Raw genomic sequence first — 26,770 nt, forward strand, 5'->3', positions numbered from 1 at the left:
GCATAATGCGTATCGCGAAGTTAACGGAAACAATACGAACCATTTTTCTTTTCCAAAAGAACGAAAGAAGAAAAACTAAACGGGGCTGTCACGAATCTTTGTCAATTTAAGCAATTGGTAAAAAAAAATTAAATTTATCGGTCATAGGTTTCGCATGTAACCATATTAATATGTTTTCTGCTCGATTGTAAGCACCCCCATTTTTTTCCCCCGTTTCAACGATCTTGCAAAAAATTTTGTCACGTACGTTTGATAACAGTGCCTAAATTAAACCAGTTCAAGCTGATTCTGAGTGCAACGAAAGCTCGTCTATAGTCGCGGCATAAGATATGCGATTGATTGTTCGAGGAGAAAATTTCTTTTCCTTGGGTTTATTTTTCCTGCAGCTGTTTCTGCCGGGTGAAATGATCGACTACGTCGAAGAGAAGTTTTGCCAGACTTATTTCATATCGCCAATACCAAGCCACCGCAGGGCGCGATATATTCTTACGTTTATTACGTTAAAACTTCTTTATTCGAAATAAGGGGTGAGTGCCGTGTTAATTGAATTACGTATACGTATAATACACGTTTACGCGACGATGACGACACCAGCGGTAGGCGAAACGAGAAGAAAAAGCAAAAAAATGGGGAAAATTTCCGCTTTCGGATCTTCTCGGTTTCCCAGTTTCACTCCCATCTCGGCTTTCGTAAAATGTGATTAGATTTTCTGGTATCTGCAGACGCGGCTCGGCTAGCGATTCAATAAATAGCCGGGCAATAGTGCGCATTTAAACTCCTAAATATAGTCACCTTACCTTGACTCCGGTGGGGAAACGCGTTTGCTTGAGGTATTCAACGTCGAATTTCCACGCCATGATGGTTCGGATGCTGATTCTGCAGTGCACGAAATTACGGGGGGATGACAAGCTCAGCGAAATTTTCTTTTATTGGTTCGCGATTTACCTTAAAACAAAAAAAAGCGGTAATTGTTTCGTTTAATATTCAGGAAGTATTTTTTAAATTACGATTTACGAATTGGTTTCAAGTTTTATATCATTCATTAATAACTTTATATACATATACGAAATTTTGACATCACGTTCATCAGCGCGATGAGTAATGACTGAAAATTTGGACGTAGTATAGAATTATTGCGTTATCTAATCACGGAATTTTTCGTTCAATTTAGTGCATTGGAATTGTAAGCCGCGAGGATGGGTCAAAGTTTCATTATCTTTCGGCTCAATTATCAACCGGGTCAATTCTGGGCGCTGCACAGTGGTCCGAAAGCCCGAATTCCTGGCCAAAACCCCCAAAACCGAAAGTTATCATCCGAGGTAAAGCTTCACATATTTGTCAATAGATAACATTAGAGCTTTGAAATCCAAAAGGACAGATGTTTATATTCATTCTATGGCCTGTGGTAAACCCTCGAAAGTGACCTTTGTCAAGACTCGCGCGGGACTGTGGTGTGTGCACGCTTTCGAGCGCGGGATAAAAAAGGCTATAGTTTTTTCAATTTGCATCAAAATCGAGTCAACCAAAATGGATATTATTCCTCAAGGTAAGTGAATTACATAAATTTTGTGAAAGAACCAAATTTCGGAATTTATGGCGATGATATTAATGATGCAATACGAGTGCTGCAAAATAACCTATTTCATTGAATTGCATTACTATCTGTAGAGAATTAGTTATGATCCCCGGAGATCCTGCGGAGATCTCAACGATTCCTAGTGTGAAAAAGTATAGAGAATGTGAAACCGTTGGCATCGCCTGCTCGTTTTTGCTCCATTGGTCAAAAATAAGCATTCTTTGAAGCAGTGTTTTGTCGGCTCGGTCGGAGCCTCGTGTCCCGCCTCGTGGGATTAGTGTAGCGCGGCGATGCAGACTTTTCCTTTTGTTTACATATACCTGAGGACTGTTACAAATGTATCTGATGTAATGTACATAGTGTCCAATTTGAATTTCATTGGACTCGCACTACTGAATATTATCACGAAAGTGAATAATTCTAATTTATAAATTATTAAAAGTAAGTAAAATATTTGCATTTTCAATGATAGGATCCAAGATGGAGGTTGTGCAGTGGACACGACAGCAACTGTTTGATGCCGTGCATGAGGAATGGGACGAAAATCTCGATGACCTTATCGAAAATTTGGGCGTTAAACTGCTCAATAAAGCACCACATTTTTTTCGCATCGAAAAAAATGTGTAAGAATTAAAGAAATTAATTTACAAAATATCACTTTTAACAAAGTTGTATCATTTTTCACGGAATATTCCCGCCATTTTCGGTCCACCATTTTTAATTTCGCATTTTTGCATTCGTTTTCGGAATCAGCGACCCCAAAAACATTACTAGTATGAATTTCAGCGAATTGGTATCATTTTTCGCGAAAAACATCCGCCATTTTGGGGCCGCCATTTTGAATTTTGCATTTTTGTTTTTTTTTTCGGAATCAGCGACCCCAAAAACATTACTAGTATGAATTTCAGCGAATTGGTATCATTTTTCGCGAAAAACATCTGCCATTTTGGGGCCGCCATTTTGAATTTCGCATTTTTGCATTCATTTTCGAAACCAGCAGGCCAAAAAACTATAGGTATAGTAATACTAGCAATTTTCACTGAGAAATATTTGAGTTATTAGTTTTGGCCAAGAATTCGGGCTTTCGGACCACTGTGCGCTGGTTTGTTGATACATCGCAAAATCGGCACTCGCGGTTAAACGCAGCGAATCGCATGACGCAGCATTTGTGTATTTTTCCAATCAACTGAACACACCTGCGTTTTTACAATCGGACCGTAAAATAGCTGCGGGGTACGAATTTTTCGGGAGTAAATTTATTTTTTTCTCTTTCCTAAATATTATTACTTCGATTTTTTTTTCTTTTTTTTTTTCTTTTTTTGCGGTTGAGAGTTACTATTCTGCCCGAACACAAACGCTCCCATTTCTAATTATTCGTAGAAAAACCGATAAGGTCGATTCGATTTCTTTGATCCTTTGATCATTTTCCCAACTTCTCGCTCCCCCTGTTTGTTCTGGTGGATTAAAAAATGTGAGGGTGCGGTTTGTGCTTCGCCCACCTTGTTTGTTTGCCGGTTTGTATTTTCTAAGGGCGGGGCTGCACGCGTAATTGTCCGATACGTGCAGTTAATGCAAATCGCCCGACGCAGCGTGGCTTTGAATAGCTATGAAACCCTGCACGTTCGGATTGTACCTTTTCGTTCGTTCAATCGCAACGCCTAACGCCGGTAAAATAGAGCGAGCGTAACTTCCAGGTGTCAAACGTCAGATAACATTGCACAACATCGATATTTGTATTTTCCTTTCATCTGCAATACCGAATGTCCGGCGCAAACGCAAAGCTTGAGTTTAAACGCAAAAATTTCCAACACAGCTTCCAAAAATATTGCAAACCTATTTGCACAGTGGTGAAAAGAAAATTTTTCCACCTCTCGTACGGTAAAAATGTCCGAGTGTAATCTTTCATCGCGTGTAATTTCAAGTCGGCTCTGCCTCGACAGGTTGTGGTTCAACTTTCACATTTTATACCCGAACTGTGCGTCGATATTCATCAAACATATAAATTCACTGGATTACCAAAGTTTGGATCTTGATTTATGGACGCTGAAGTGAGACGGCCGCAGCCAAACTTCGATCAATCCTCCAGTCGCAGCTACGGCTGAAATATCACCGTTTCAACTCCACTTCGCAATCGCGTGCTTATGTTTTTAATAATTCGAAAATGGCTAGCTTAAACGTAAGTACCGTGCCATAATTGTTCTTATGCGCTAGAGCTGTTCAATATTTCCGCATTCTTAAGCTGGTGAAATTACGTCTTACACGAATGAAGCTCGCGGCGCCAGACGGACATCATCTTATAAAATGTAGACAGACTATACGTTGTACAAGCAGGTGTTATTTCGATTGAGCACCAGCTGCGATTCGTCTCTGTAAGCAGGGATGTGTTAATTTCCACGGTGATCAAAGATTCTGCATCATTGTCATCGCGGTATCGATCGCGCTTCATCTCTGCAAAAATAGATCAAAGGATAAACAGAACACTCCGACTACAGAGCTTCTTAGTCAAGAGGAATTCAAAACATCGAACAGTTAGAACCAACTTCCGGTCAATGACAGCGAGGGTCGTTACTACGTCGACGGTTTTTTTTTTTTTTTTTTTTTTTTGTTTTGCAGTATGACCTGTATTTTTGCGTGGATAAGCACTCGCGAGTCAAGACGAGGATTGTTTTATTTGGATCAGTTGCTGCCGCCCCAACTCAATCCGGTTCTTTCAATCTTTTTATACCCTCGACGTCCATCATGTTTCAATAATTCATAGACACTCTGGGAGAACGAGGCAAAAAAAAAAAAGAAAATAAAAAAGAAAAGAAACTACGACCTATCACTGTGTCGGAATTTTTTATTTTATTTTCTATTTTATAGACCACTCGATATTCCACTTGTAGATTTACTCGTGTTGTTATAGCTCGAAATAGCGCGGTACCGATATATAAACAAGGCGTCGATCATCAGCTATCGCTGAAATTATCACCAAGTTTTGGAGCAGGCGTCCGGGTGAAAAAAAAAACAACGCCGAATTACAAGGGCAATTTATATACAGTCTGGATACTCGCGGAACTTGACGATCGATTAATCGAAACTCCGAGCGAGTCAATCGGGTGTTTACAAAGGAGAAATCGAAATTGAGCTGTGATAAAGCGCGTGAGTTTTGGTCGGAGAACAGGGATTCGAATCGCTTGAATCGAAACCCAACCGCACCTTATACTTCACGCGCTATGCACGAGGCGAAACACTAGGTGACAAAACCACGTAGGGTTTATGGATATTAGGTAGTAGTGGAAACTCGTGCTTTCGCGGTTTCAGCTCGTTTCCCAAGTTCGTCGAGGGGGGCGTGTGTATCCCTCTGAGATCGAGGAACAACTTGGAGCTTGAATAGCCCTCGCGTTCTCACAGTTCTCATACAACTTTCATAAAGACAATTTTGCCGCGCTATCGCTCGAGTTGTTCGCAACCACCGAATTTGCCAACTTTCGTCTTTCCATGACAGTGGCTGTAATCCTTCCGTACAATATCAAAGGTTCGATTGAAAGTTCACCACTGTGAAGGGTTTGTAGTTGATCGTTCTCGGAGAACTCTCAAAGCTGGAATGAAATTCTACCAGACTAGCTTACATTGTGTAACGTTACGTGTATATATTTTGCCCTATTCTAACGAACTTTTTCAAATGCCTTTTTTTTTTTTTTTGTTCCTACTCTAACATCGTACATTCCTTGAAATATACAATTATTTCTTTACTTTATAACGGATTCTAATTTTCTTCTTTTCTCTTTCGTCTTTCAGTAATCTATTACTTCCTGTGATTCTTTGACGTATTCCAACGCTGATTTCAATATGGTAATGTTTTTATTATTATTTCTATTCGCTTCATACTTTTTTACTATTACGTTCATTATTATCATTATTATTATTATTATTATTATTATTATTATTATTATTTAAAACTAACTTGTCCGAAGCCCATCCACGTCCACATATAATGTGATTAACTACATATTACGTATTAACGTCTTTCCTGTGAGCTGGTTGCTATAAATTTTACGCTATTTTTCGACAAGAAAAACTAGGGGCGCAATAGTCTTTGCTTTGATTTGGCGAGGCGTCTTCGTTGAGAGCTTTTCAGATACGCATTTTTGGATAAATGGATCCGATGAATTAGACGAAAGCTTTACAACTGTACAACTTATGTACACACGCTTATTTCTGTGCACATACATTAGGTATGCCTATCTACTTTACCGCCGCTGAAGCTATTAGACTGTTAAAAATATTTTCTTCTACGACCATATAATCAAACGTGCACGATATGAGGATCATAATATTGTAGGTATAACGTTTTATCGCCTGCCATCGAATCCTCCGATTTTTCACTTCCTGGCAGACAGCCAACCATGCAAAGCGCAGGTCCACGCTTACTTTTCTCGGCAGGAAATTTCTTTGCGCAAATTCAAGTCCATCATTCTCGCGAAGTAAAGTAACAGATCGACCTTCGAGGTGAAGGAGAGTTCGATGAGCTATTGTATTACCTTGAAATGGATTCTGGCATCTCACGGAGTAAATTGAGGCTATACATTTTCTGCAAAGTTATCTGGTATCAGTCGATTCTTCTGATCGTCAAATAGGAATCAAACTTGTCGTTGGCCTATTAGCCAAAATTAGCGCACTGTAAAAAGCTGCCAACAAATAATTCCTCAAACAAATGCTATCTGTCACCATCATTTATACGTAACAATTGTATGCAGATGCTTCTGAAACACTGATTGTTCTAACAATAAATTTCAACTATCAATAAGTATGTACCTTTCATCGTATATCCTCTGTATTTACTCACTGTTTCTTCAATGATTCTTCCCCCTCGTTAGATACCGAGCAACACGACGGCCGGAAGCACGGTCCAGGAGGAAGAACTCAAACGCATCCTGTCGGAGCGAAGACAGGAATGCATGGAGAGGCTGAAATCCAACGCAACAGCACCGCCTGGTGAGTGCATTGTTTATTTATTTTCGTAACGTCAGGGAAATTAAGTCAAACTTGCGCTTCTGACTTTTTACAAACCATTTCCGTTAATTTCTAATCGCACCGCATAACAGTGTTCGATTTACGCCAATTACGTGACTTTTTCATGAGCTTTCGCGGAAGACACGACAGTTGGTTAGTACAGCGATTCACAAATTTTGTATGTTTCTTCAAACTTTACTGGCGACATACACAAAATGAGAAAAAAGAAGCAGCGAGCAGACCTTTGGGAAGAGAAATATTGTGACTCTGGTACACCAGCTCAAGAAAGACGTGAAGTTATAATAAACTGCAAATTGGAAGAGACTCGGCCAACTCCCGAGGGAAACTTTACTTCAAACCGAAATTTCTACACCCTGTGCAGATTTTTTTAAAACACTGTGACTCAGCCAGAAAGCCATTGGGGAGCTCTCGTGTATTTTACATGTGGTATTTCGGAGTTTTTTCATGTTCATTCCCTTTCTTTTTTGTATTTTGTATTTTCTCTACCCTGGCAAGAAACCTTCTAAGCGTCAAAGTAACGCGATGTGGTGAAAGGTGAAAGAATTACTTTAAAAGCCTTCGTGGAGAGTCATACAAGCCTGTAACACTTTTTTGCTGAATTTCTATTCAACCATTTTTCAATGTAAATTCATATCTTACCAGGCTCGTTAAAATATAAATTTTTCACAAACGTTAAGAATCGTGTGATTAACGTGAATGGGAAAACATTTGCTTTATTGATTGTCTTTTTCGGTTGACACAGCGTCAAGATTACCAGTGTAAAATTTTTACAGAGTTACTCTGCCTCACCCGTTGTAGACGAGAAGAGAATATTTCAATTCGATTTCAAATCCTAGAGGGAAGTTACGCTTGGTGAAATTTTCGTCAAACTTCTGACGACAACAGATGTCCCGTAACAATTTTCCGCGTTTTATAATCGCTGCGTTTCCCTTTCTCAATAAAATTTCCGCACTTGGCATGCGGCGTTGTATCTCGCGATTATCAATAGTAATCAACGGAGAGCTTGTAACTCTTTTGAGCGTCGTATTACACCATTTTTTTCGAAGTTGGCAGTGTAGGGTGCGGTCGAAATAGTCGACGAATGACGGTCAACGTCAGTCGCTTGCAGATGTAAATCACAACTATAACAGCCACCGTTATACCCGCATAAATATCCAACAAAGCCAGCTGCCACCAGCTAAACTTTACCGCTGGTGAACGCAATGAATCGCCGCCGTTTCTGAGGATGTACTCGATCCAGAAGATCGCCGTTTCTAGCGGGCTTCTCGGTCGGTCCAGAAACTTTCCCCCCAGCGTGATGATGTTATTTCTATAATTTGATAACGGATTATTGCCGATGAGTTAACGGGTTGAATGCAAATCACGATAGGATGGCCAACGGAGTGATAGATTTTTGAAGAGAATTTATCAAATAGTTCACCGGAAGAGAAAAAGGTTACGCTGAGAGTGTCGGAAAGTTTTACTCACTTGTATTTTGCGTCGCTGACGATTTCACTAACGGCTGCGGTGAATTTATCCGCCGTGAAATCCCCAAAGTCCATCGATATCGCGACCCCCTTTTCAACGCAATTTTTTACGTTTCGTTGGGGCTCTGGGAATATCGGAAGACCGATAAACGGTACCGCGAACATCACCGCTTCGTGAATCTCCAGTGATCCACCCTGCATCACGAACGCCCGTATGTTGCCGTGCTCTGGAGAATAGAAATTCAACCCTCAATATCCATTCAAGGTGTCAGGAAATCTGCCAACCGATTTCGCCAGCGTTTCCATTCCGATGAGTCTAATACCGATCATCGTTTCTACAGCGCGTCACTTCTTTTATCCGTAAGTCTTTTTTAGCGCTGAATAAATCTTGACTCACTTAAAACCTGCCTCTGTGAAACTACCTCCAACGCAAGTACGTTCGTGGGAATTCCGGGTGGCAATGCTTCCGGAGCTGCTCCTTTGAGCAGCACTCGAATCGGAGCGATCTTGGCCAATGCTGAGTACAATTCGGCGATGATATCCTTTGGGAAATTCTCAATAGCCAGCAAGGAGCCAAACGAAACGAAGATAAAGCCGTCCGCGCTGCTGTCTAGCCACGCTTTCAATTCCTGAAATTAATCAAACACAAGTTTTACTTGGCAAACCCAGCGTCTCGAAGCCACAATTAGACAGAGCTTCGTTAACGCCGAATAATGTCCTGCCACTTTCGATTGGTTTACCGTGTTCTCTCAAGAGACCTAAAACGACCCACGTTAAACCTGATACTATGATTTCAAGGTAGGCTCATTAGCGAGACGTCGGATAAACTGGTATTCCAACGAAAATACTTCGACCTTAACAGACGCTGCTGTTTTACGTAGGTTCAGCTTAGTGTTAGTTTCATTCACGACTCAAGAGTCAACCGTTGTTCAGTGACATAGAATATCGGCTGACGGTACCGTCGAGTAGTCGATTCGCCAGAAATGCGCGAAAGCCTTCAGGGCAGAACAAAAAAAGAAGAGAACACATCTTGGAACATGCAAAAAGATTTTACAAAGGTATAATTTTAAGTCGAATAATTGAACTGCCAGTGCCTTCAGGCTAACGCGGATGTGATAAAAGTTTTGACAATTTAACAGGTCTAAATATATCAGCGCAGATGGTTTTTGTTTGACTTTGGTTGGCACACGCGGTTAGCCGAACAGTTGTGCAAACGTGGTGTTTTTGCATATCAGTCTGGTGTAGTATCTGTATACCCTTTATCTGTTTTTCTATCCTTCCGCTCACCTCTGGTAATTCTGTTCCATCGTCCCGCACGTGCAATCCACCGATTTCTACGATGGCTGGAGTAAAAGGCCTAACTCCGTTGAGGGAGTGGTGCGAGTTTACCAAAAGCAGGGACAAGTCTCTCTCCAGCTCTCTGATGTCCGGCATATCCGGCCCGAAGTGTGTCTTCACAATGCTGTTCTGAGCCTCCGTTACCCGCCTGATTCGATAGTTCGTCCACCATGTGTGCAGCGTGTTTTTGAATCTTTGCCAGAAGTTCATGTGAAGAATCGAACCATCGATGTGCTCGGACACAAATGCCGTGTTCACCGGATTCCCCAAGGGCTCACTTATGTAAGGTGGCAACGCCGACATAGAAACTGCCACCACGGGGACCTTGAAGTGTCTTCCAAACGCGAAGTAGCAGTTCGCGTATAGTAACTGTAAAAAAACCATAGCCCAAAGGTCAATGGTTGGCATAGGTACTAAAGTGCAGTCGAGTGGGGAAAAAAGTACCGTACGTAATAAAATTTGAGAAATGAATAAATCTAACCAATATAAACGCCTCAATAATTCTTGCTACATCCCTTTAAATCGTATCGTTTTAAGACTGTATAATTTTGTAATCTCATTTGTAATGGCTCAAGAAAGAAAATGAAATCACAGTTTCACCGTCATTCAACGTTTACAGTAGTCCAGAGCGATAATTGACTCACCTCCGTAATGACGAGGTCGTATGGTGGATTGGTTTGCGGTTCTTCTATGAGCTTCTTGAACTCAGGAAGAGCGAGTAATTCGCAAGCCTTATTTCCGTACTGTTCAGCGTAATATTCGACTGGCTTATTGGCCAAGCTATCAAGAGTATCAGCTGTTAAGTTGAAGGTAAACCTGGGACCCTTTCCTGTCAGATGAATGATGTTCTCGTAATTCGGATGAGGCCTTATCAAGGGATAATGGCTGATTACATCGAGTTTGTGTCCCTGCTCTACAAGAGTCCACAAGATTTCTTGAAAGAAGAAAAATTGGTGCGGAATCTCTAGAGGAAATATTGCGAGTATACGGGCACCGTTAACGTGGCGCGTGAAGTAAACATTGCATAATATCAATGCGAGGAAAACGGACACTCTCCTCATTGTTTTATTTACAAATTCACTGTTTCTCTTTGTTCGTGTGTTCGTACACCATGAAAATGACTCGCGACGGCTATGCTAAGAACACCGTATGCTCTTGTGACGATCTTGTAACGTCGACTCTTTTTTTATCACTGAGCTTCAGTGCTGAAGGTGTGATGGTAGAACCGGCAATTTGGAACGCAAGTGTTTCGATACCTTGAACAAATAGAAAAACGTTACAAATACGGGTTTCTAGATTCTTGTAGAGCCAGCTGATGACTTTTCAGCCTTGCAACCAACGGGCCGGTGACCAAGGCTCGTGGTAACAGAAGATTAATCATATCCCTCGACAATTGATTGACAGAATTTTTGCCACGTTGGCAATTCTCGTTTCTGTACATACGACGGAACAATTGCGTCAGTGACTGTAAGATCGCAAACGCACCGCCGGACTTGGTTCAGAAATTCTTGGAGGTTTTTATTTCGTTAGATCAGGCATGAAAGTACTTTATACAAACGAGTTACCCTATTTCTACATCCTACAATATAATGTCAAACCTATACTTATATCGCAGTCCCGTTGTACTGCCTACCGTCAATTTATAAAAATGACGAATGAATACTAGAAACGTTTTGCTACGTTCAATTTTTTTTTTTCGTCAACGGTACAGTTTCTTTGGAGCGTACAATTCTGCGAATCAGGGCTGAAATGAAAAGTTTGACTAGATAGATAGTGACCAGAGCTGCAACCAATATGCTGCCATAAACATCCAGCAGTGCCAACTGCCACCAAGTCAATCGAACCGCTGGTGATCGCAGGGAATCACCTCCGTAGGTGATGATGTACTCGATCCAATAAATGGCCGCGTCTCGGGGATTCAGCGGTCGGTCCATAAATTTCTTCGATAGTATCATCATGTTATTTCTGCGGGTTGATAACGAAGAAAAAAAAATTTAGTGGTAGAACTTAAGAAGGAAGAAATTTTTTTCGTCATTCTTCGAAAAATTTCTAACGCACTTGTATTTCGGATCATGAATGATGTCGTTGACGGCTGATACGAATTTGTCCGCTGTGAAGTCCTTGTAATTCAAAGACACCGCTACCCCTTTTTCAACACAATTTTTCACATTTCTTGGCTGGTCTGCGAATATTGGGATGCCGACGAATGGAACAACGAACGCAGTCGCTTCTTGGATTCCCCCCAAACCACCGTGCGTCACGAATCCCCGGATGTTTTTGTGTCCTGAAAAGAAATGTCATCATTACCAAATTTCCCGATTTACTATCACAAAGACTACCACTTACTCAAAACTTCAGCTTGAGGAAGCCACTTCATCGTCATCACGTTCTGCGGTAGGCCAGGTGGCAACTCTTCCGGATTCGTCGATTTCAGCAGTACACGTATCGGCGCAATTTTCGTAAAACCTGAATACAATTCAGCCAGAAACTCCTTCGGGAACGACTCGATTCTCAGTAAGGTTCCAAAACAGGCGTAGATAAACCCGCTTGTGCTGTTATCCAACCAGTTTCGTAGATCCTAAAATTTTCCGGTAAGGTCTGAATGGAAAATCTTTCAAATGCTCTGCGACCGTTATAAGTAGCCAACGATAAGCCTGACGTAGGTAAAAATTCGGACAGTTTACATTGCGTTATCAATCCAATGAGTCTCATTAACCTTGTGCACGACTTTGCTATCCCGTAAGTTGAGAATGTGACAAGATTCATTACTTTCGATATGATATAGACGTTGGAGTACATTCAATCAAGAGATTATTTTTAATCAGTGACTATCTTATGCAAGTAAAAAACAGCTAACACGTATTGCCTTTTATTAAATACCACTTACCGCGGGTAACTCGACGTTTTCGAAGCGAATGTGGATTCCACCAACTTCCAAAATTGCTGGCGTCATGGGTCGAATTCCATTTAAGCTATGGTGAGAGTTTACCAGAAGAAGGGCTACGTCTCGCTCCAGTTCTCGAACGCCAGGCATATCGGACCCGAAATACTTCTTCACCGCGTCATTCTGCACCTCGGTTAAACTTCTGATTCGGCGGATTCTATTGAACGTATACAGCGTGTTTCTAAGTCGCTGCCAAAAGTTCATATGAATTATTGACCCGTCTTCGTACTCGGGCACGATGGCTGGATTCAGCGGGTTGCCCAACGGTTCGTTGGAGTAGTGCAGCGTTGGTGCCGATGTCATCGCTACTACGGGAACATTCAGGTGTCTTCCGAAAGCGAAGAAGCAATTTGCGAAGAAGAACTGGAAAGAAACCACGATTAGCTTTGAACAGTGATGGGCACGTGTGACGCTTGAGTCGAAGAGGTTGAACCCACGATGGGGTGTTAGGTATCTGGTAGAATTGAACAAAATGCTTCAAGGCCTTGAAATAATTATACAATCACAATTTACTGTCTCTGAAGTGGTCAGTCAGTTTGAAGACGTTAGAAATGTGAAGAAGGCAACAAATGAAATGGTTTCTTTCACCGTCAGCGTTATCCTGAGTTTTTGAAAATCCGTACATTAGCCGGTTATATCTAGTTCCAGCAAAAAAAATAATTTAATGTCACGAACAAACTTTACCTCTGCAATTACAAGATCGTAAGGTGGGTCCTTGGGTGGATTATTGATCAATTCCTGAATCTCGGGAATTCCGAGAATATCGCAAAGGTCATTTCCGACTTTCTGAGCACCATATTCTTCAAGGGCGACGTTTCCAACATGTTCGACGGTCTCGAATGTCATGGTGTTAGCCATGACATCCATTTTTCCATTCAAATCAACAATGTCTCGATAGTTGTGAAAAGGATACATCAGAGGGAAATGACTAACTACGTCTATCTGATGTCCCCTATTTGCGAGGTCCATCAGCACTCCCTGATACATAGTGAAATGACTCGGGGCAGGCAAAGGGAACATCGCCAGAATTCGCGCTCCATTTCCGTTTCGTACGAAGCAAACGGTGCTTAGTAATACGATTGAAAAATGTACGAGCTTCATTACTTCGCTTAGGATACAGGAGATGCCACTTACTGTGTACGTACGTTCTGAACAGATACTGTGAAATGTGCACTACACTGCACCGCTGGATGATCTCCAGGCGAGCTCAGATCGAAATGAAGAGTAGCACCAGCCTCCGTATTGTTTATGACTTCACTCCGTTACCGTCCACGCAGCAGCTGCTGGTTGAAAAACAAGTATTTTTGTATTTTCATAAAACGGCATTTTCGAACAAACAAAACATGCGGTCTCAAATTATGAATGCTGTCATAATTATTCGTTTGCTAGCTTCGCAAGACAAGCCACTTTCTTAGTACTGCGGTCGTTTAACTCTGATCGTGTCACGCTATTCAGATCTGTGGAAATATTTTTTATTCTGCCAATATTCGAGCACTATTGACATGTCTAGTTGAACTCAGGAGACAGAATACTATCAGCAACAATTTGCACAGGTACTTCATTTTTATTATTTACGAATTAGATTACCTAAATGCGAGTTTTTAAATGGACAATGCAAGTAAATTTAAAAACCAGAACCGCCTAAAAATACTCTAAATTGAAATCGAGAATTTCTCGCTGGTAACTGCTTCTAGACAGACATTCAGAACTTTATGACTTCACGACTGCATTGATGATAAAACTGCAAGTACCGCAACGTGACTGATAGTATGATGGTGGTCGTATTGTACGAGCGCGGCGCCACTGTATCTAGTTGAACTAATTATCTTTAGGACGGATCAATTTTTGCCGCTTTTTTTCACTGGTTCTTATACTGGCTACTATTGATAAACCACTTTATTTGACGGTAGCTTTTCATGTAATTATAATGATAATGCTTATGCGTTAGCATATGTGCAATTCCACCCGTTTGTATTCCGTAGAAGTTGCTAACATTGACTGAATTCATTTTTGATATTTACAAACGATAAGGAATGGATTCGCACTTTGACTAATGATTGCAAAATCGCACGACAGCGACAGGTGACGTGACGCATCTTTGTTATACGTCACTGAAAAGATTACTTCGTTTTTTCCCCAGGGTCGTTCCTTTTAGTTCCTTGGTAAACTTTGGCCAATCTTCTTCTTCGCGTGTATTCTTGTTCCGTTGACTTTCTTTCTATACCGGCGTATTGATCTTGGCTTTGTCAAACCAACCCATTTTCCAATATGTCGTGTAAATATTGTCTGCATTCCTCTCGGTAGTACTCTCAGTGTTTCTTTGTGAAATTGAATTACTAACGCAAAAACGACCAAGCGAAAAAAGAATCACGCAGCACGTAACATCGGGACGATTTGTAACCGTCAAAACCACGCTCGTGTTTTTAATAAGTTTGTTTCAGTCAAGTCCGTTGGTGATTAACCAAGTCGACTGCGGCAGAACTGCTAGACTGATTGCGAGAGCTGGGAAACAGAACTTTCTCCGAAATATCAAAATTTCATTCCATAAACATAATTTTGTTGACATTATGATACTTTTATAGTTGACCGCGAATGACGTGAAATTCTGTTCTACTTCACTAACTCAGAGCCATACAGGTGAAGATATTCACATTGACTATGAAATTCAAAGCTTGATCAGGCACTTATTACAGTGAACGTGGCATCATACACGATAATCCCCAGATTATAATACCTGATATAGTCTAGAATATGATTGACTCTCACCAGTTCCATCCAATCCATTCAATACACGTCAACGATTATTGGCTGAACGTTATCGTACAAAGTTTGAAGTAGCCAATGAATAGTAAACTAATCACGTTGTCCATGCGTGTTTCGTATTAAACGCAAGTAGTCAACATATTGCAACTTATCACCAATTTATTCTTACTCTTCCCGCGGAGATTTTATCGAGAAATCAAACCACTCCTTATTGTTATTAAATCTTTTACACTGGGTTGAAAGATATGTATAACCTTATAACTAGATCATCGCGATCATTTATTCAATCTCTAATATCGATAGCGGACATTAGAATCAGATTGAGGCCTACGAAATTATTAAAATACTGAACAGATTACCTAATGTTAAGTATTTATATCATTTTAATTTGAAAAATTCCTCACAGTGGAGAACAATAGAAAAGTGTTGAGCTTTGCAAGACAAGTCACTTTCTTAATACTGCGGTCATTTAACTCTGATCGTGTCACGCTATTCAGATCTGTAGAAATATTTTTTATTCTTAATCAATCCGTGGAAACGTTAACCGCTGATTCAATTATATTCAAATCTAATTGTATCAAGGACGTCCAACGATCTGTGTGGGGTTTGAATGCGAGTGACTTTGTGAAATCAATAAACAGTCACAATTCTTTATGAACTTTTCGATTCAAGAACACGATGAATACTGTCGGAACATACTGCAACGACCAAAGCCGCCTGCACAATCACATATATACCATTTTACCGTATTCCTTTCAAGCCAAGGTTACAGCCATTACACGCGGGTTCATCAGCTAAATGCTAATTAAGCGGTTCAAATGTTAATTATTCAGAACAAGTATCGCCAGTTCTTTACTCCACGGTATGTTTTCCGTGTCTCCCCGTATTTTTTTTTTTGTATGAGTATGACTACATGCGCATAATTGTTAATAGCATGCCGGCGGACGGTTAGATTTCGTTGAATAGTAAAACAAGAAAGCGAACGAGACAACTGTCGTTCGAACAACCCATCAGCTTTTGTCTATATATGTATTCAGCTGTTCGGAATGAGTCTTCGTTGCAACAATAATTACGCAACGTTAAACAGTTTTCAATGTGTGTTCTTTTAGAGACAGAATTACTTTGGCGTCTGGAGTACGACCTGGAGTGCACGCTTCTCCTTGTGCTGACCTCTGTGACAAATAAGGTCAATTAGTTTGACCTCTGTTCGGTAGATGCAGATCGAATTGATCGGTAAAGTGCACCGGTTTATTGCAGATTTTAAAGTGTCACAGGTGCTGTCGCTCTTTTTTGATTCTGAGTGATCTACCCATCTCTTATCGCTTGAACACACGAGTTAGGCAAGAAAAAAAATTATTCCTGAATTTTTTTTTTTGTTCACTTCGATCACTTTTCCCACATTAGAATTGTTACCTTCGCAATTTATGGACAGAATCCGATTATTGGCTACGGTTTCTTAAATCCGAATGCGTCGCGCTGAGGTTAACAGGATGTAAAAATTTCATCAGAGGTGCTACTTCATAGTTACTCGCAAAAATCAAATTTTATTTGCTGGACAACAACACGAAAATGAATTTAATAAATCGAGTCTAATATAATTTATTTATTTCAGAATTGATTTGATCGTGAAAGAAGTCGTCATTTGTAAGAATAAAAACTTGGTCTTGAAGAGTTTTAGTTCTGCTAATAATAGGAATAACAGGATTTTATATTTCAATACTCTTGAGATGGTCATGTCCATTAGGGTGTCTCGTATTTAGGGTGTTGACGAATTTTTTCAAGCACACTCCTCCAAATCAATTTCAAATAATTCAAAAGCAATTCCCTAATTTTTTCATACTTTTATCTCAATTATAACCCGTGCCGACAACAGAGTGAATTTCCTCGTTTAAATTCCACGTATTTCGGACATGTTCTCAGTATATATTTTATTATAAAAGTAAGAATGCTTAAAAAAAAATCTGTAACTGCCAGGTTTTAGTGGTGATTAGTGTTTTTATTTGAGAAAAAATTCACGTCATCATACTATTCAATCGCAACGAATTGCACACCCTCGGAATCTGGTTTTTTTTTGCATTTAGAAGACGACCGATCCTTTATCCAACCCTCTCCTATTGCTTAATTAAGATTATCGTTTCCCAGTACAACAGATTTCACAAATGTATTTTTAAGCAATGTAAATAAAATAATGAACAATAAAGTAAAATCAATTTTAAAAGCTCGTTTTTAAGACACAATATATTTCGAGCAATATCCTCAATTGATGCCTCATTGAACACGTGTAAAAAAATTCGCGACATTAACTTATTCAAGATTTAGAGATTTATTCAAACCGTCGCCAACTGGTTTTCAAGACAATTAATCTTTTCACCGAGTCATTTTTTACGCGTCGATAACTACGGCCCTTGTTACGTGTTACGGCGATTCACTGCAAACTAATTATTTTGGTTACTTTTCGTTAACATAACGTTATTCAGTTACATTTCCTAGTCTTTCGTTGAATTATTCTTTTCTTCCTCAGTTCGTCTTCTTCGAGGTCGGAATTTTTTTTGCTACATAGATAATTTGGCGCAAAAGCGTCGAGAGAATTAGTCTAGCTAAGTAGAGCACTGTTAGCACTGCTATAAAAATGCATCCGTAAACATCGAGCAAGGCAACCTGCCACCACGTCAATTTTAACGCTGGCGATCGCAATGAGTCACCACCGTGTCTGAGGATGTACTCGATCCAGTAAACTGCAGTGTCCCGGGCGTTCAACGGTCGATCCAAAAACTTCTCGGATGCAGCAACCACGTTCTGCCTGTATAAGAAGGAATCGTACGACCGATCAGCTTGTTGTTCAGGGATAAATTTTTCCACCAAACTTTACGCGTCGGCAAGACGTTTGGTGAGTGAAAAGGCAATGAATACGTCAGACAGACTTATAATGCGTAAATTCCCAACTCACTTGTACCGTGGGTCGTAGATCGTGGCATTTACCGCCTCGACAAACTTTTCTGCTGTCAAATTCTTGTAATCTAACATTACAGCGATTTTACGTTCCACGCAATTTTTTACATTAACTGGCTGGTCCGCTATAATCGGGATTCCAATAATCGGAACTGCAAAGGTCAGAGCTTCCTGAAGGCTCAGCACACCACCCTGCGTAACAAATGCCCGTATATTTTTGTGTTCTGAAATAAAAATTCGAATCATGTACTAGGAAAAAACACCTCAAACCGTGGTACGTGAAGATCGTTTTCCCTTTTCTCATGCTGCGTTACCAACATCACTAATCACATATTGTGCTACTCACTTAACACTTTAATCTGCGGAACCCATCTCATAGTCAGCACATTATCCGGCATATTAGGTGGCAGATCTTCGGGTGCCAATATTCTCATCAGCACGCGAACGGGCGCTATTTTGGCGAACCCTGCGTAAAGTTCTGCAAGCATAGCTTTGGGGAAGGACTCGATTCTGATCATTGATCCGAAGGTGAAGTAGATAAAGCCATGTCTGCTGTCATCCAACCACTTGCCTAAGTCCTGTTGACCGTCAAACGTACTCATTATCGGTTAAAACGTTAAGCATAAAGTTCGAATTATATCGATAACTTATTGCATCGTTACTTCGCACTCCTGACTAGTTAACTATTTTCAAGATTTTCTTCCGTGCTTACCGTCGGTAGTGCTGTATCGTCATCGCTTACATGTATTCCACCAATGTCAACCACAGCAGGGGTCAATGGGCGAATTCCGGTCAGTACGTGATGTGAGTTGACCAAAATGAGAGCTACGTCTTTCTCAAGTTCCCTAACGCCTGGCATATGCGGGCCGAAGTACTTTTTCACGATGTCACTTTGCACCTCTGTATGACAATTGAACTCATGGTTTCTCCATAGCGCGCTAAACGTATTCTTAAAACGCTGCCAGAAATTCATGTACAGAATCGAGCCATCCGTGATCTCTGACACGAATGCCGTATTCTGAGGATTTCCTATCGGCGCGTTGTAGAACGTCAGTAATGATCTGGAGGAAAGAGCAACCAGCGGGACTTTCAAGTGTCGTCCAAAGGCATACCAGCAGCTACCGTAGAATGACTAGAATAAAAAATTGACTTCATTAGAACGAATTCTCGAAATTTTTGATATTATCAATATTGAGGGTTTGCCGCTTACTTCCGTAATGACAAGATCGTAGGGCGGATTTGTCGGTGGATTTTTTATCAACTTCTGCATTTCAGGGTGTCCTAATAATTGGCAGCCCATGTTTCCAGCCAATTCAATCAAGGCATCTTTCGTACCTCTATAACTATCGATGACGTCGTATGTCAAACCTAATTTCGCTGTGGTTTGACTAATATCTCCGATACTTGTGTGCGTGTAATTCGGGTATGCTCTCTTCTGGGCAAAATGACTGTACACGTCAACTTGGTGCCCAGCATCGGCGAGACTTTTCACTACGACGTCGAACATAATAAAGTGACTCGTTGTATCCAGAGGGAACACTGCCAATATTCGAGCACTATTGACATGTCTAGTTGAACTCAGGAGACAGAATACTATCAGCAACAATTTGCACAGGTACTTCATTTTTATTATTTACGAATTAGATTACCTAAATGCGAGTTTTTAAATGGACAATGCAAGTAAATTTAAAAACCAGAACCGCCTAAAAATACTCTAAATTGAAATCGAGAATTTCTCGCTGGTAACTGCTTCTAGACAGACATTCAGAACTTTATGACTTCACGACTGCATTGATGATAAAACTGCAAGTACCGCAACGTGACTGATAGTATGATGGTGGTCGTATTGTACGAGCGCGGCGCCACTGTATCTAGTTGAACTAATTATCTTTAGGACGGATCAATTTTTGCCGCTTTTTTTCACTGGTTCTTATACTGGCTACTATTGATAAACCACTTTATTTGACGGTAGCTTTTCATGTAATTATAATGATAATGCTTATGCGTTAGCATATGTGCAATTCCACCCGTTTGTATTCCGTAGAAGTTGCTAACATTGACTGAATTCATTTTTGATATTTACAAACGATAAGGAATGGATTCGCACTTTGACTAATGATTGCAAAATCGCACGACAGCGACAGGTGACGTGACGCATCTTTGTTATACGTCACTGAAAAGATTACTTCGTTTTTTCCCCAGGGTCGTTCCTTTTAGTTCCTTGGTAAACTTTGGCCAATCTTCTTCTTCGCGTGTATTCTTGTTCCGTTGACTTTCTTTCTATACCGGCGTATTGATCTTGGCTTTGTCAAACCAACCCATTTTCCAATATGTCGTGTAAATATTGTCTGCATTCCTCTCGGTAGTACTCTCAGTGTTTCTTTGTGAAATTGAATTACTAACGCAAAAACGACCAAGCGAAAAAAGAATCACGCAGCACGTAACATCGGGACGATTTGTAACCGTCAAAACCACGCTCGTGTTTTTAATAAGTTTGTTTCAGTCAAGTCCGTTGGTGATTAACCAAGTCGACTGCGGCAGAACTGCTAGACTGATTGCGAGAGCTGGGAAACAGAACTTTCTCCGAAATATCAAAATTTCATTCCATAAACATAATTTTGTTGACATTATGATACTTTTATAGTTGACCGCGAATGACGTGAAATTCTGTTCTACTTCACTAACTCAGAGCCATACAGGTGAAGATATTCACATTGACTATGAAATTCAAAGCTTGATCAGGCACTTATTACAGTGAACGTGGCATCATACACGATAATCCCCAGATTATAATACCTGATATAGTCTAGAATATGATTGACTCTCACCAGTTCCATCCAATCCATTCAATACACGTCAACGATTATTGGCTGAACGTTATCGTACAAAGTTTGAAGTAGCCAATGAATAGTAAACTAATCACGTTGTCCATGCGTGTTTCGTATTAAACGCAAGTAGTCAACATATTGCAACTTATCACCAATTTATTCTTACTCTTCCCGCGGAGATTTTATCGAGAAATCAAACCACTCCTTATTGTTATTAAATCTTTTACACTGGGTTGAAAGATATGTATAACCTTATAACTAGATCATCGCGATCATTTATTCAATCTCTAATATCGATAGCGGACATTAGAATCAGATTGAGGCCTACGAAATTATTAAAATACTGAACAGATTACCTAATGTTAAGTATTTATATCATTTTAATTTGAAAAATTCCTCACAGTGGAGAACAATAGAAAAGTGTTGAGCTTTGCAAGACAAGTCACTTTCTTAATACTGCGGTCATTTAACTCTGATCGTGTCACGCTATTCAGATCTGTAGAAATATTTTTTATTCTTAATCAATCCGTGGAAACGTTAACCGCTGATTCAATTATATTCAAATCTAATTGTATCAAGGACGTCCAACGATCTGTGTGGGGTTTGAATGCGAGTGACTTTGTGAAATCAATAAACAGTCACAATTCTTTATGAACTTTTCGATTCAAGAACACGATGAATACTGTCGGAACATACTGCAACGACCAAAGCCGCCTGCACAATCACATATATACCATTTTACCGTATTCCTTTCAAGCCAAGGTTACAGCCATTACACGCGGGTTCATCAGCTAAATGCTAATTAAGCGGTTCAAATGTTAATTATTCAGAACAAGTATCGCCAGTTCTTTACTCCACGGTATGTTTTCCGTGTCTCCCCGTATTTTTTTTTTTGTATGAGTATGACTACATGCGCATAATTGTTAATAGCATGCCGGCGGACGGTTAGATTTCGTTGAATAGTAAAACAAGAAAGCGAACGAGACAACTGTCGTTCGAACAACCCATCAGCTTTTGTCTATATATGTATTCAGCTGTTCGGAATGAGTCTTCGTTGCAACAATAATTACGCAACGTTAAACAGTTTTCAATGTGTGTTCTTTTAGAGACAGAATTACTTTGGCGTCTGGAGTACGACCTGGAGTGCACGCTTCTCCTTGTGCTGACCTCTGTGACAAATAAGGTCAATTAGTTTGACCTCTGTTCGGTAGATGCAGATCGAATTGATCGGTAAAGTGCACCGGTTTATTGCAGATTTTAAAGTGTCACAGGTGCTGTCGCTCTTTTTTGATTCTGAGTGATCTACCCATCTCTTATCGCTTGAACACACGAGTTAGGCAAGAAAAAAAATTATTCCTGAATTTTTTTTTTTGTTCACTTCGATCACTTTTCCCACATTAGAATTGTTACCTTCGCAATTTATGGACAGAATCCGATTATTGGCTACGGTTTCTTAAATCCGAATGCGTCGCGCTGAGGTTAACAGGATGTAAAAATTTCATCAGAGGTGCTACTTCATAGTTACTCGCAAAAATCAAATTTTATTTGCTGGACAACAACACGAAAATGAATTTAATAAATCGAGTCTAATATAATTTATTTATTTCAGAATTGATTTGATCGTGAAAGAAGTCGTCATTTGTAAGAATAAAAACTTGGTCTTGAAGAGTTTTAGTTCTGCTAATAATAGGAATAACAGGATTTTATATTTCAATACTCTTGAGATGGTCATGTCCATTAGGGTGTCTCGTATTTAGGGTGTTGACGAATTTTTTCAAGCACACTCCTCCAAATCAATTTCAAATAATTCAAAAGCAATTCCCTAATTTTTTCATACTTTTATCTCAATTATAACCCGTGCCGACAACAGAGTGAATTTCCTCGTTTAAATTCCACGTATTTCGGACATGTTCTCAGTATATATTTTATTATAAAAGTAAGAATGCTTAAAAAAAAATCTGTAACTGCCAGGTTTTAGTGGTGATTAGTGTTTTTATTTGAGAAAAAATTCACGTCATCATACTATTCAATCGCAACGAATTGCACACCCTCGGAATCTGGTTTTTTTTTGCATTTAGAAGACGACCGATCCTTTATCCAACCCTCTCCTATTGCTTAATTAAGATTATCGTTTCCCAGTACAACAGATTTCACAAATGTATTTTTAAGCAATGTAAATAAAATAATGAACAATAAAGTAAAATCAATTTTAAAAGCTCGTTTTTAAGACACAATATATTTCGAGCAATATCCTCAATTGATGCCTCATTGAACACGTGTAAAAAAATTCGCGACATTAACTTATTCAAGATTTAGAGATTTATTCAAACCGTCGCCAACTGGTTTTCAAGACAATTAATCTTTTCACCGAGTCATTTTTTACGCGTCGATAACTACGGCCCTTGTTACGTGTTACGGCGATTCACTGCAAACTAATTATTTTGGTTACTTTTCGTTAACATAACGTTATTCAGTTACATTTCCTAGTCTTTCGTTGAATTATTCTTTTCTTCCTCAGTTCGTCTTCTTCGAGGTCGGAATTTTTTTTGCTACATAGATAATTTGGCGCAAAAGCGTCGAGAGAATTAGTCTAGCTAAGTAGAGCACTGTTAGCACTGCTATAAAAATGCATCCGTAAACATCGAGCAAGGCAACCTGCCACCACGTCAATTTTAACGCTGGCGATCGCAATGAGTCACCACCGTGTCTGAGGATGTACTCGATCCAGTAAACTGCAGTGTCCCGGGCGTTCAACGGTCGATCCAAAAACTTCTCGGATGCAGCAACCACGTTCTGCCTGTATAAGAAGGAATCGTACGACCGATCAGCTTGTTGTTCAGGGATAAATTTTTCCACCAAACTTTACGCGTCGGCAAGACGTTTGGTGAGTGAAAAGGCAATGAATACGTCAGACAGACTTATAATGCGTAAATTCCCAACTCACTTGTACCGTGGGTCGTAGATCGTGGCATTTACCGCCTCGACAAACTTTTCTGCTGTCAAATTCTTGTAATCTAACATTACAGCGATTTTACGTTCCACGCAATTTTTTACATTAACTGGCTGGTCCGCTATAATCGGGATTCCAATAATCGGAACTGCAAAGGTCAGAGCTTCCTGAAGGCTCAGCACACCACCCTGCGTAACAAATGCCCGTATATTTTTGTGTTCTGAAATAAAAATTCGAATCATGTACTAGGAAAAAACACCTCAAACCGTGGTACGTGAAGATCGTTTTCCCTTTTCTCATGCTGCGTTACCAACATCACTAATCACATATTGTGCTACTCACTTAACACTTTAATCTGCGGAACCCATCTCATAGTCAGCACATTATCCGGCATATTAGGTGGCAGATCTTCGGGTGCCAATATTCTCATCAGCACGCGAACGGGCGCTATTTTGGCGAACCCTGCGTAAAGTTCTGCAAGCATAGCTTTGGGGAAGGACTCGATTCTGATCATTGATCCGAAGGTGAAGTAGATAAAGCCATGTCTGCTGTCATCCAACCACTTGCCTAAGTCCTGTTGACCGTCAAACGTACTCATTATCGGTTAAAACGTTAAGCATAAAGTTCGAATTATATCGATAACTTATTGCATCGTTACTTCGCACTCCTGACTAGTTAACTATTTTCAAGATTTTCTTCCGTGCTTACCGTCGGTAGTGCTGTATCGTCATCGCTTACATGTATTCCACCAATGTCAACCACAGCAGGGGTCAATGGGCGAATTCCGGTCAGTACGTGATGTGAGTTGACCAAAATGAGAGCTACGTCTTTCTCAAGTTCCCTAACGCCTGGCATATGCGGGCCGAAGTACTTTTTCACGATGTCACTTTGCACCTCTGTATGACAATTGAACTCATGGTTTCTCCATAGCGCGCTAAACGTATTCTTAAAACGCTGCCAGAAATTCATGTACAGAATCGAGCCATCCGTGATCTCTGACACGAATGCCGTATTCTGAGGATTTCCTATCGGCGCGTTGTAGAACGTCAGTAATGATCTGGAGGAAAGAGCAACCAGCGGGACTTTCAAGTGTCGTCCAAAGGCATACCAGCAGCTACCGTAGAATGACTAGAATAAAAAATTGACTTCATTAGAACGAATTCTCGAAATTTTTGATATTATCAATATTGAGGGTTTGCCGCTTACTTCCGTAATGACAAGATCGTAGGGCGGATTTGTCGGTGGATTTTTTATCAACTTCTGCATTTCAGGGTGTCCTAATAATTGGCAGCCCATGTTTCCAGCCAATTCAATCAAGGCATCTTTCGTACCTCTATAACTATCGATGACGTCGTATGTCAAACCTAATTTCGCTGTGGTTTGACTAATATCTCCGATACTTGTGTGCGTGTAATTCGGGTATGCTCTCTTCTGGGCAAAATGACTGTACACGTCAACTTGGTGCCCAGCATCGGCGAGACTTTTCACTACGACGTCGAACATAATAAAGTGACTCGTTGTATCCAGAGGGAACACTGCCAATATTCGAGCACTATTGACATGTCTAGTTGAACTCAGGAGACAGAATACTATCAGCAACAATTTGCACAGGTACTTCATTTTTATCATTTACGAATTAGATTACCTAAATGCGAGTTTTTAAATGGACAATGCAAGTAAATTTAAAAACCAGAACCGCCTAAAAATACTCTAAATTGAAATCGAGAATTTCTCGCTGGTAACTACTTCTAGACAGACATTCAGAACTTTATGACTTCACGACTGCATTGATGATAAGACTTCAAGTACTGCAACGTGACTGATAGTATGATGGTGGTCGTATTGTACGAGCGCGGCGCCACTGTATCTGGTTGAACTGATTATCTTCAGGACGGATCAATTTTTGCCGCTTTTTTTTCACTGGTTCCTATACTGGCTATTATTGATAAACCACTTTATTTGACGGTAGCTTTTCATGTAATTATAATGATAATGCGTTGGCATATGTGCAATTCCACCCGTTTGTATTCCGTAGAAGTTGCTAACGTTGACTGGATGCATTTTTGATATTTACAAACGATAAGGAATGGATTTGCACTTTGACCAATGATTGCAAAATCGCACGACAGCGACAGGTGACGTGACGCATCTTTGTTATACGTCACTGAAAAGATTACTTCGTTTTTTCCCCAGGGTCGTTCCTTTTAGTTCCTTGGTAAACTTTGGCCAATCTTCTTCTTCGCGTGTATTCTTGTTCCGTTGACTTTCTTTCTATACCGGCGTATTGATCTTGGCTTTGTCAAACCAACCCATTTTCCAATATGTCGTGTAAATATTGTCTGCATTCCTCTCGGTAGTACTCTCAGTGTTTCTTTGTGAAATTGAATTACTAACGCAAAAACGACCAAGCGAAAAAAGAATCACGCAGCACGTAACATCGGGACGATTTGTAACCGTCAAAACCACGCTCGTGTTTTTAATAAGTTTGTTTCAGTCAAGTCCGTTGGTGATTAACCAAGTCGACTGCGGCAGAACTGCTAGACTGATTGCGAGAGCTGGGAAACAGAACTTTCTCCGAAATATCAAAATTTCATTCCATAAACATAATTTTGTTGACATTATGATACTTTTATAGTTGACCGCGAATGACGTGAAATTCTGTTCTACTTCACTAACTCAGAGCCATACAGGTGAAGATATTGACATTGACTATGAAATTCAAAGCTTGATCAGCCACTTATTACAGTGAACGTGGCATCATACACGATAATCCCCAGATTATAATACCTGATATAGTCTAGAATATGATTGACTCTCACCAGTTCCATCCAATCCATTCAATACACGTCAACGATTATTGGCTAAACGTTATCGTACAAAGTTTGAAGTAGCCAATGAATAGTAAACTAATCACGTTGTCCATGCGTGTTTCGTATTAAA

The 26,770-nt window shown here is 40.1% G+C and overlaps 5 protein-coding genes across 16 annotated transcripts in view; 1 reads left to right on the top strand and 4 right to left on the bottom strand.

Annotated features, from left to right (window-relative positions):
- Positions 1 to 26,770, top strand: part of LOC107220245 (calcitonin gene-related peptide type 1 receptor) — a 182,970-nt gene that overhangs the window by 48,734 nt on the left and 107,466 nt on the right. For 5 of the 8 annotated variants that reach the window (XM_046730964.1, XM_046730966.1, XM_046730965.1 and 2 more), the window contains one exon: positions 6,436 to 6,553. In XM_046730964.1, coding sequence (XP_046586920.1) covers positions 6,436 to 6,553 — 118 coding nt within the window. Of the gene's footprint in view, positions 1 to 5,077; positions 5,094 to 5,356; positions 5,411 to 6,435; positions 6,554 to 26,770 lie in introns of those variants that run through there. The other 3 variants (XM_046730968.1, XM_046730969.1, XM_046730970.1) reach the window with 2 other exon arrangements.
- LOC107225940 (UDP-glucosyltransferase 2) lies at positions 7,280 to 10,652 on the bottom strand. The gene is made up of 5 exons (XM_015666579.2): positions 10,041 to 10,652; positions 9,346 to 9,765; positions 8,456 to 8,687; positions 8,060 to 8,285; positions 7,280 to 7,901 (listed from the first exon to the last, which is right to left on the bottom strand). The coding sequence occupies exons 1-5, from the start codon at positions 10,455 to 10,457 to the stop codon at positions 7,619 to 7,621; spliced, it is 1,578 nt and encodes a 525-aa protein (XP_015522065.2). The 5' UTR covers positions 10,458 to 10,652; the 3' UTR covers positions 7,280 to 7,618.
- Positions 10,889 to 15,799, bottom strand: LOC107225941 (UDP-glucosyltransferase 2). Of its 5 annotated transcripts, none has more exons than XM_046730956.1 (6): positions 15,463 to 15,799; positions 13,025 to 13,620; positions 12,284 to 12,703; positions 11,743 to 11,974; positions 11,455 to 11,680; positions 10,889 to 11,361 (listed from the first exon to the last, which is right to left on the bottom strand). In XM_046730956.1, the coding sequence occupies exons 2-6, from the start codon at positions 13,439 to 13,441 to the stop codon at positions 11,079 to 11,081; spliced, it is 1,578 nt and encodes a 525-aa protein (XP_046586912.1). In that variant the 5' UTR covers positions 13,442 to 13,620; positions 15,463 to 15,799; the 3' UTR covers positions 10,889 to 11,078. The 5 variants fall into 5 exon arrangements, with proteins under 5 accessions (XP_046586912.1, XP_046586914.1, XP_046586915.1 ...); XM_046730958.1 differs by having other exon boundaries at positions 13,025 to 13,623; XM_046730959.1 differs by lacking the exon at positions 15,463 to 15,799 and adding an exon at positions 15,107 to 15,426.
- Positions 17,079 to 19,685, bottom strand: LOC107220863 (UDP-glucosyltransferase 2). Its single transcript, XM_015659629.2, has 5 exons — positions 19,263 to 19,685; positions 18,765 to 19,184; positions 18,399 to 18,630; positions 18,051 to 18,276; positions 17,079 to 17,903 (listed from the first exon to the last, which is right to left on the bottom strand). The coding sequence occupies exons 1-5, from the start codon at positions 19,674 to 19,676 to the stop codon at positions 17,621 to 17,623; spliced, it is 1,575 nt and encodes a 524-aa protein (XP_015515115.2). The 5' UTR covers positions 19,677 to 19,685; the 3' UTR covers positions 17,079 to 17,620.
- On the bottom strand, positions 19,592 to 26,624 carry LOC124292818 (UDP-glucosyltransferase 2-like). Its single transcript, XM_046730954.1, has 5 exons — positions 25,037 to 26,624; positions 24,539 to 24,958; positions 24,173 to 24,404; positions 23,825 to 24,050; positions 19,592 to 23,677 (listed from the first exon to the last, which is right to left on the bottom strand). The coding sequence occupies exons 1-5, from the start codon at positions 25,457 to 25,459 to the stop codon at positions 23,395 to 23,397; spliced, it is 1,584 nt and encodes a 527-aa protein (XP_046586910.1). The 5' UTR covers positions 25,460 to 26,624; the 3' UTR covers positions 19,592 to 23,394.

The sequence above is a fragment of the Neodiprion lecontei genome, chromosome 2, assembly GCF_021901455.1.
Source record: "Neodiprion lecontei isolate iyNeoLeco1 chromosome 2, iyNeoLeco1.1, whole genome shotgun sequence".
Lineage (NCBI taxonomy): Eukaryota > Metazoa > Arthropoda > Insecta > Hymenoptera > Diprionidae > Neodiprion > Neodiprion lecontei.

Excerpts from the sequence above, each read along its gene's own strand:
- LOC107220863 (XM_015659629.2), bottom strand. The coding sequence starts at position 19,676 with ATGAAGTACCTGTGCAAATTGTTGCTGATAGTATTCTGTCTCCTGAGT. Across the intron at positions 18,631-18,764 it reads ACGATACAGCACTACCGACG|GACTTAGGCAAGTGGTTGGA; the intron begins GTAAGCACGGAA and ends GACGGTCAACAG. Across the intron at positions 18,277-18,398 it reads TCCGCAGATTAAAGTGTTAA|AACACAAAAATATACGGGCA; the intron begins GTGAGTAGCACA and ends TTTTTATTTCAG.
- LOC124292818 (XM_046730954.1), bottom strand. The coding sequence starts at position 25,459 with ATGATAAAAATGAAGTACCTGTGCAAATTGTTGCTGATAGTATTCTGT. Across the intron at positions 24,959-25,036 it reads ACGATCTTGTCATTACGGAA|TCATTCTACGGTAGCTGCTG; the intron begins GTAAGCGGCAAA and ends TTTTTATTCTAG. Across the intron at positions 23,678-23,824 it reads ATCTACGACCCACGGTACAA|GCAGAACGTGGTTGCTGCAT; the intron begins GTGAGTTGGGAA and ends CTTCTTATACAG.
- LOC107225941 (XM_046730956.1), bottom strand. The coding sequence starts at position 13,441 with ATGAAGCTCGTACATTTTTCAATCGTATTACTAAGCACCGTTTGCTTC. Across the intron at positions 11,975-12,283 it reads AAAACGTCGAGTTACCCGCG|GATCTACGAAACTGGTTGGA; the intron begins GTAAGTGGTATT and ends GGAAAATTTTAG. Across the intron at positions 11,362-11,454 it reads ATTCATGATCCGAAATACAA|AAATAACATGATGATACTAT; the intron begins GTGCGTTAGAAA and ends ATCAACCCGCAG.
- LOC107225940 (XM_015666579.2), bottom strand. The coding sequence starts at position 10,457 with ATGAGGAGAGTGTCCGTTTTCCTCGCATTGATATTATGCAATGTTTAC. Across the intron at positions 8,688-9,345 it reads ATGGAACAGAATTACCAGAG|GAATTGAAAGCGTGGCTAGA; the intron begins GTGAGCGGAAGG and ends GATTAATTTCAG. Across the intron at positions 8,286-8,455 it reads TTCACAGAGGCAGGTTTTAA|AGCACGGCAACATACGGGCG; the intron begins GTGAGTCAAGAT and ends TCTATTCTCCAG.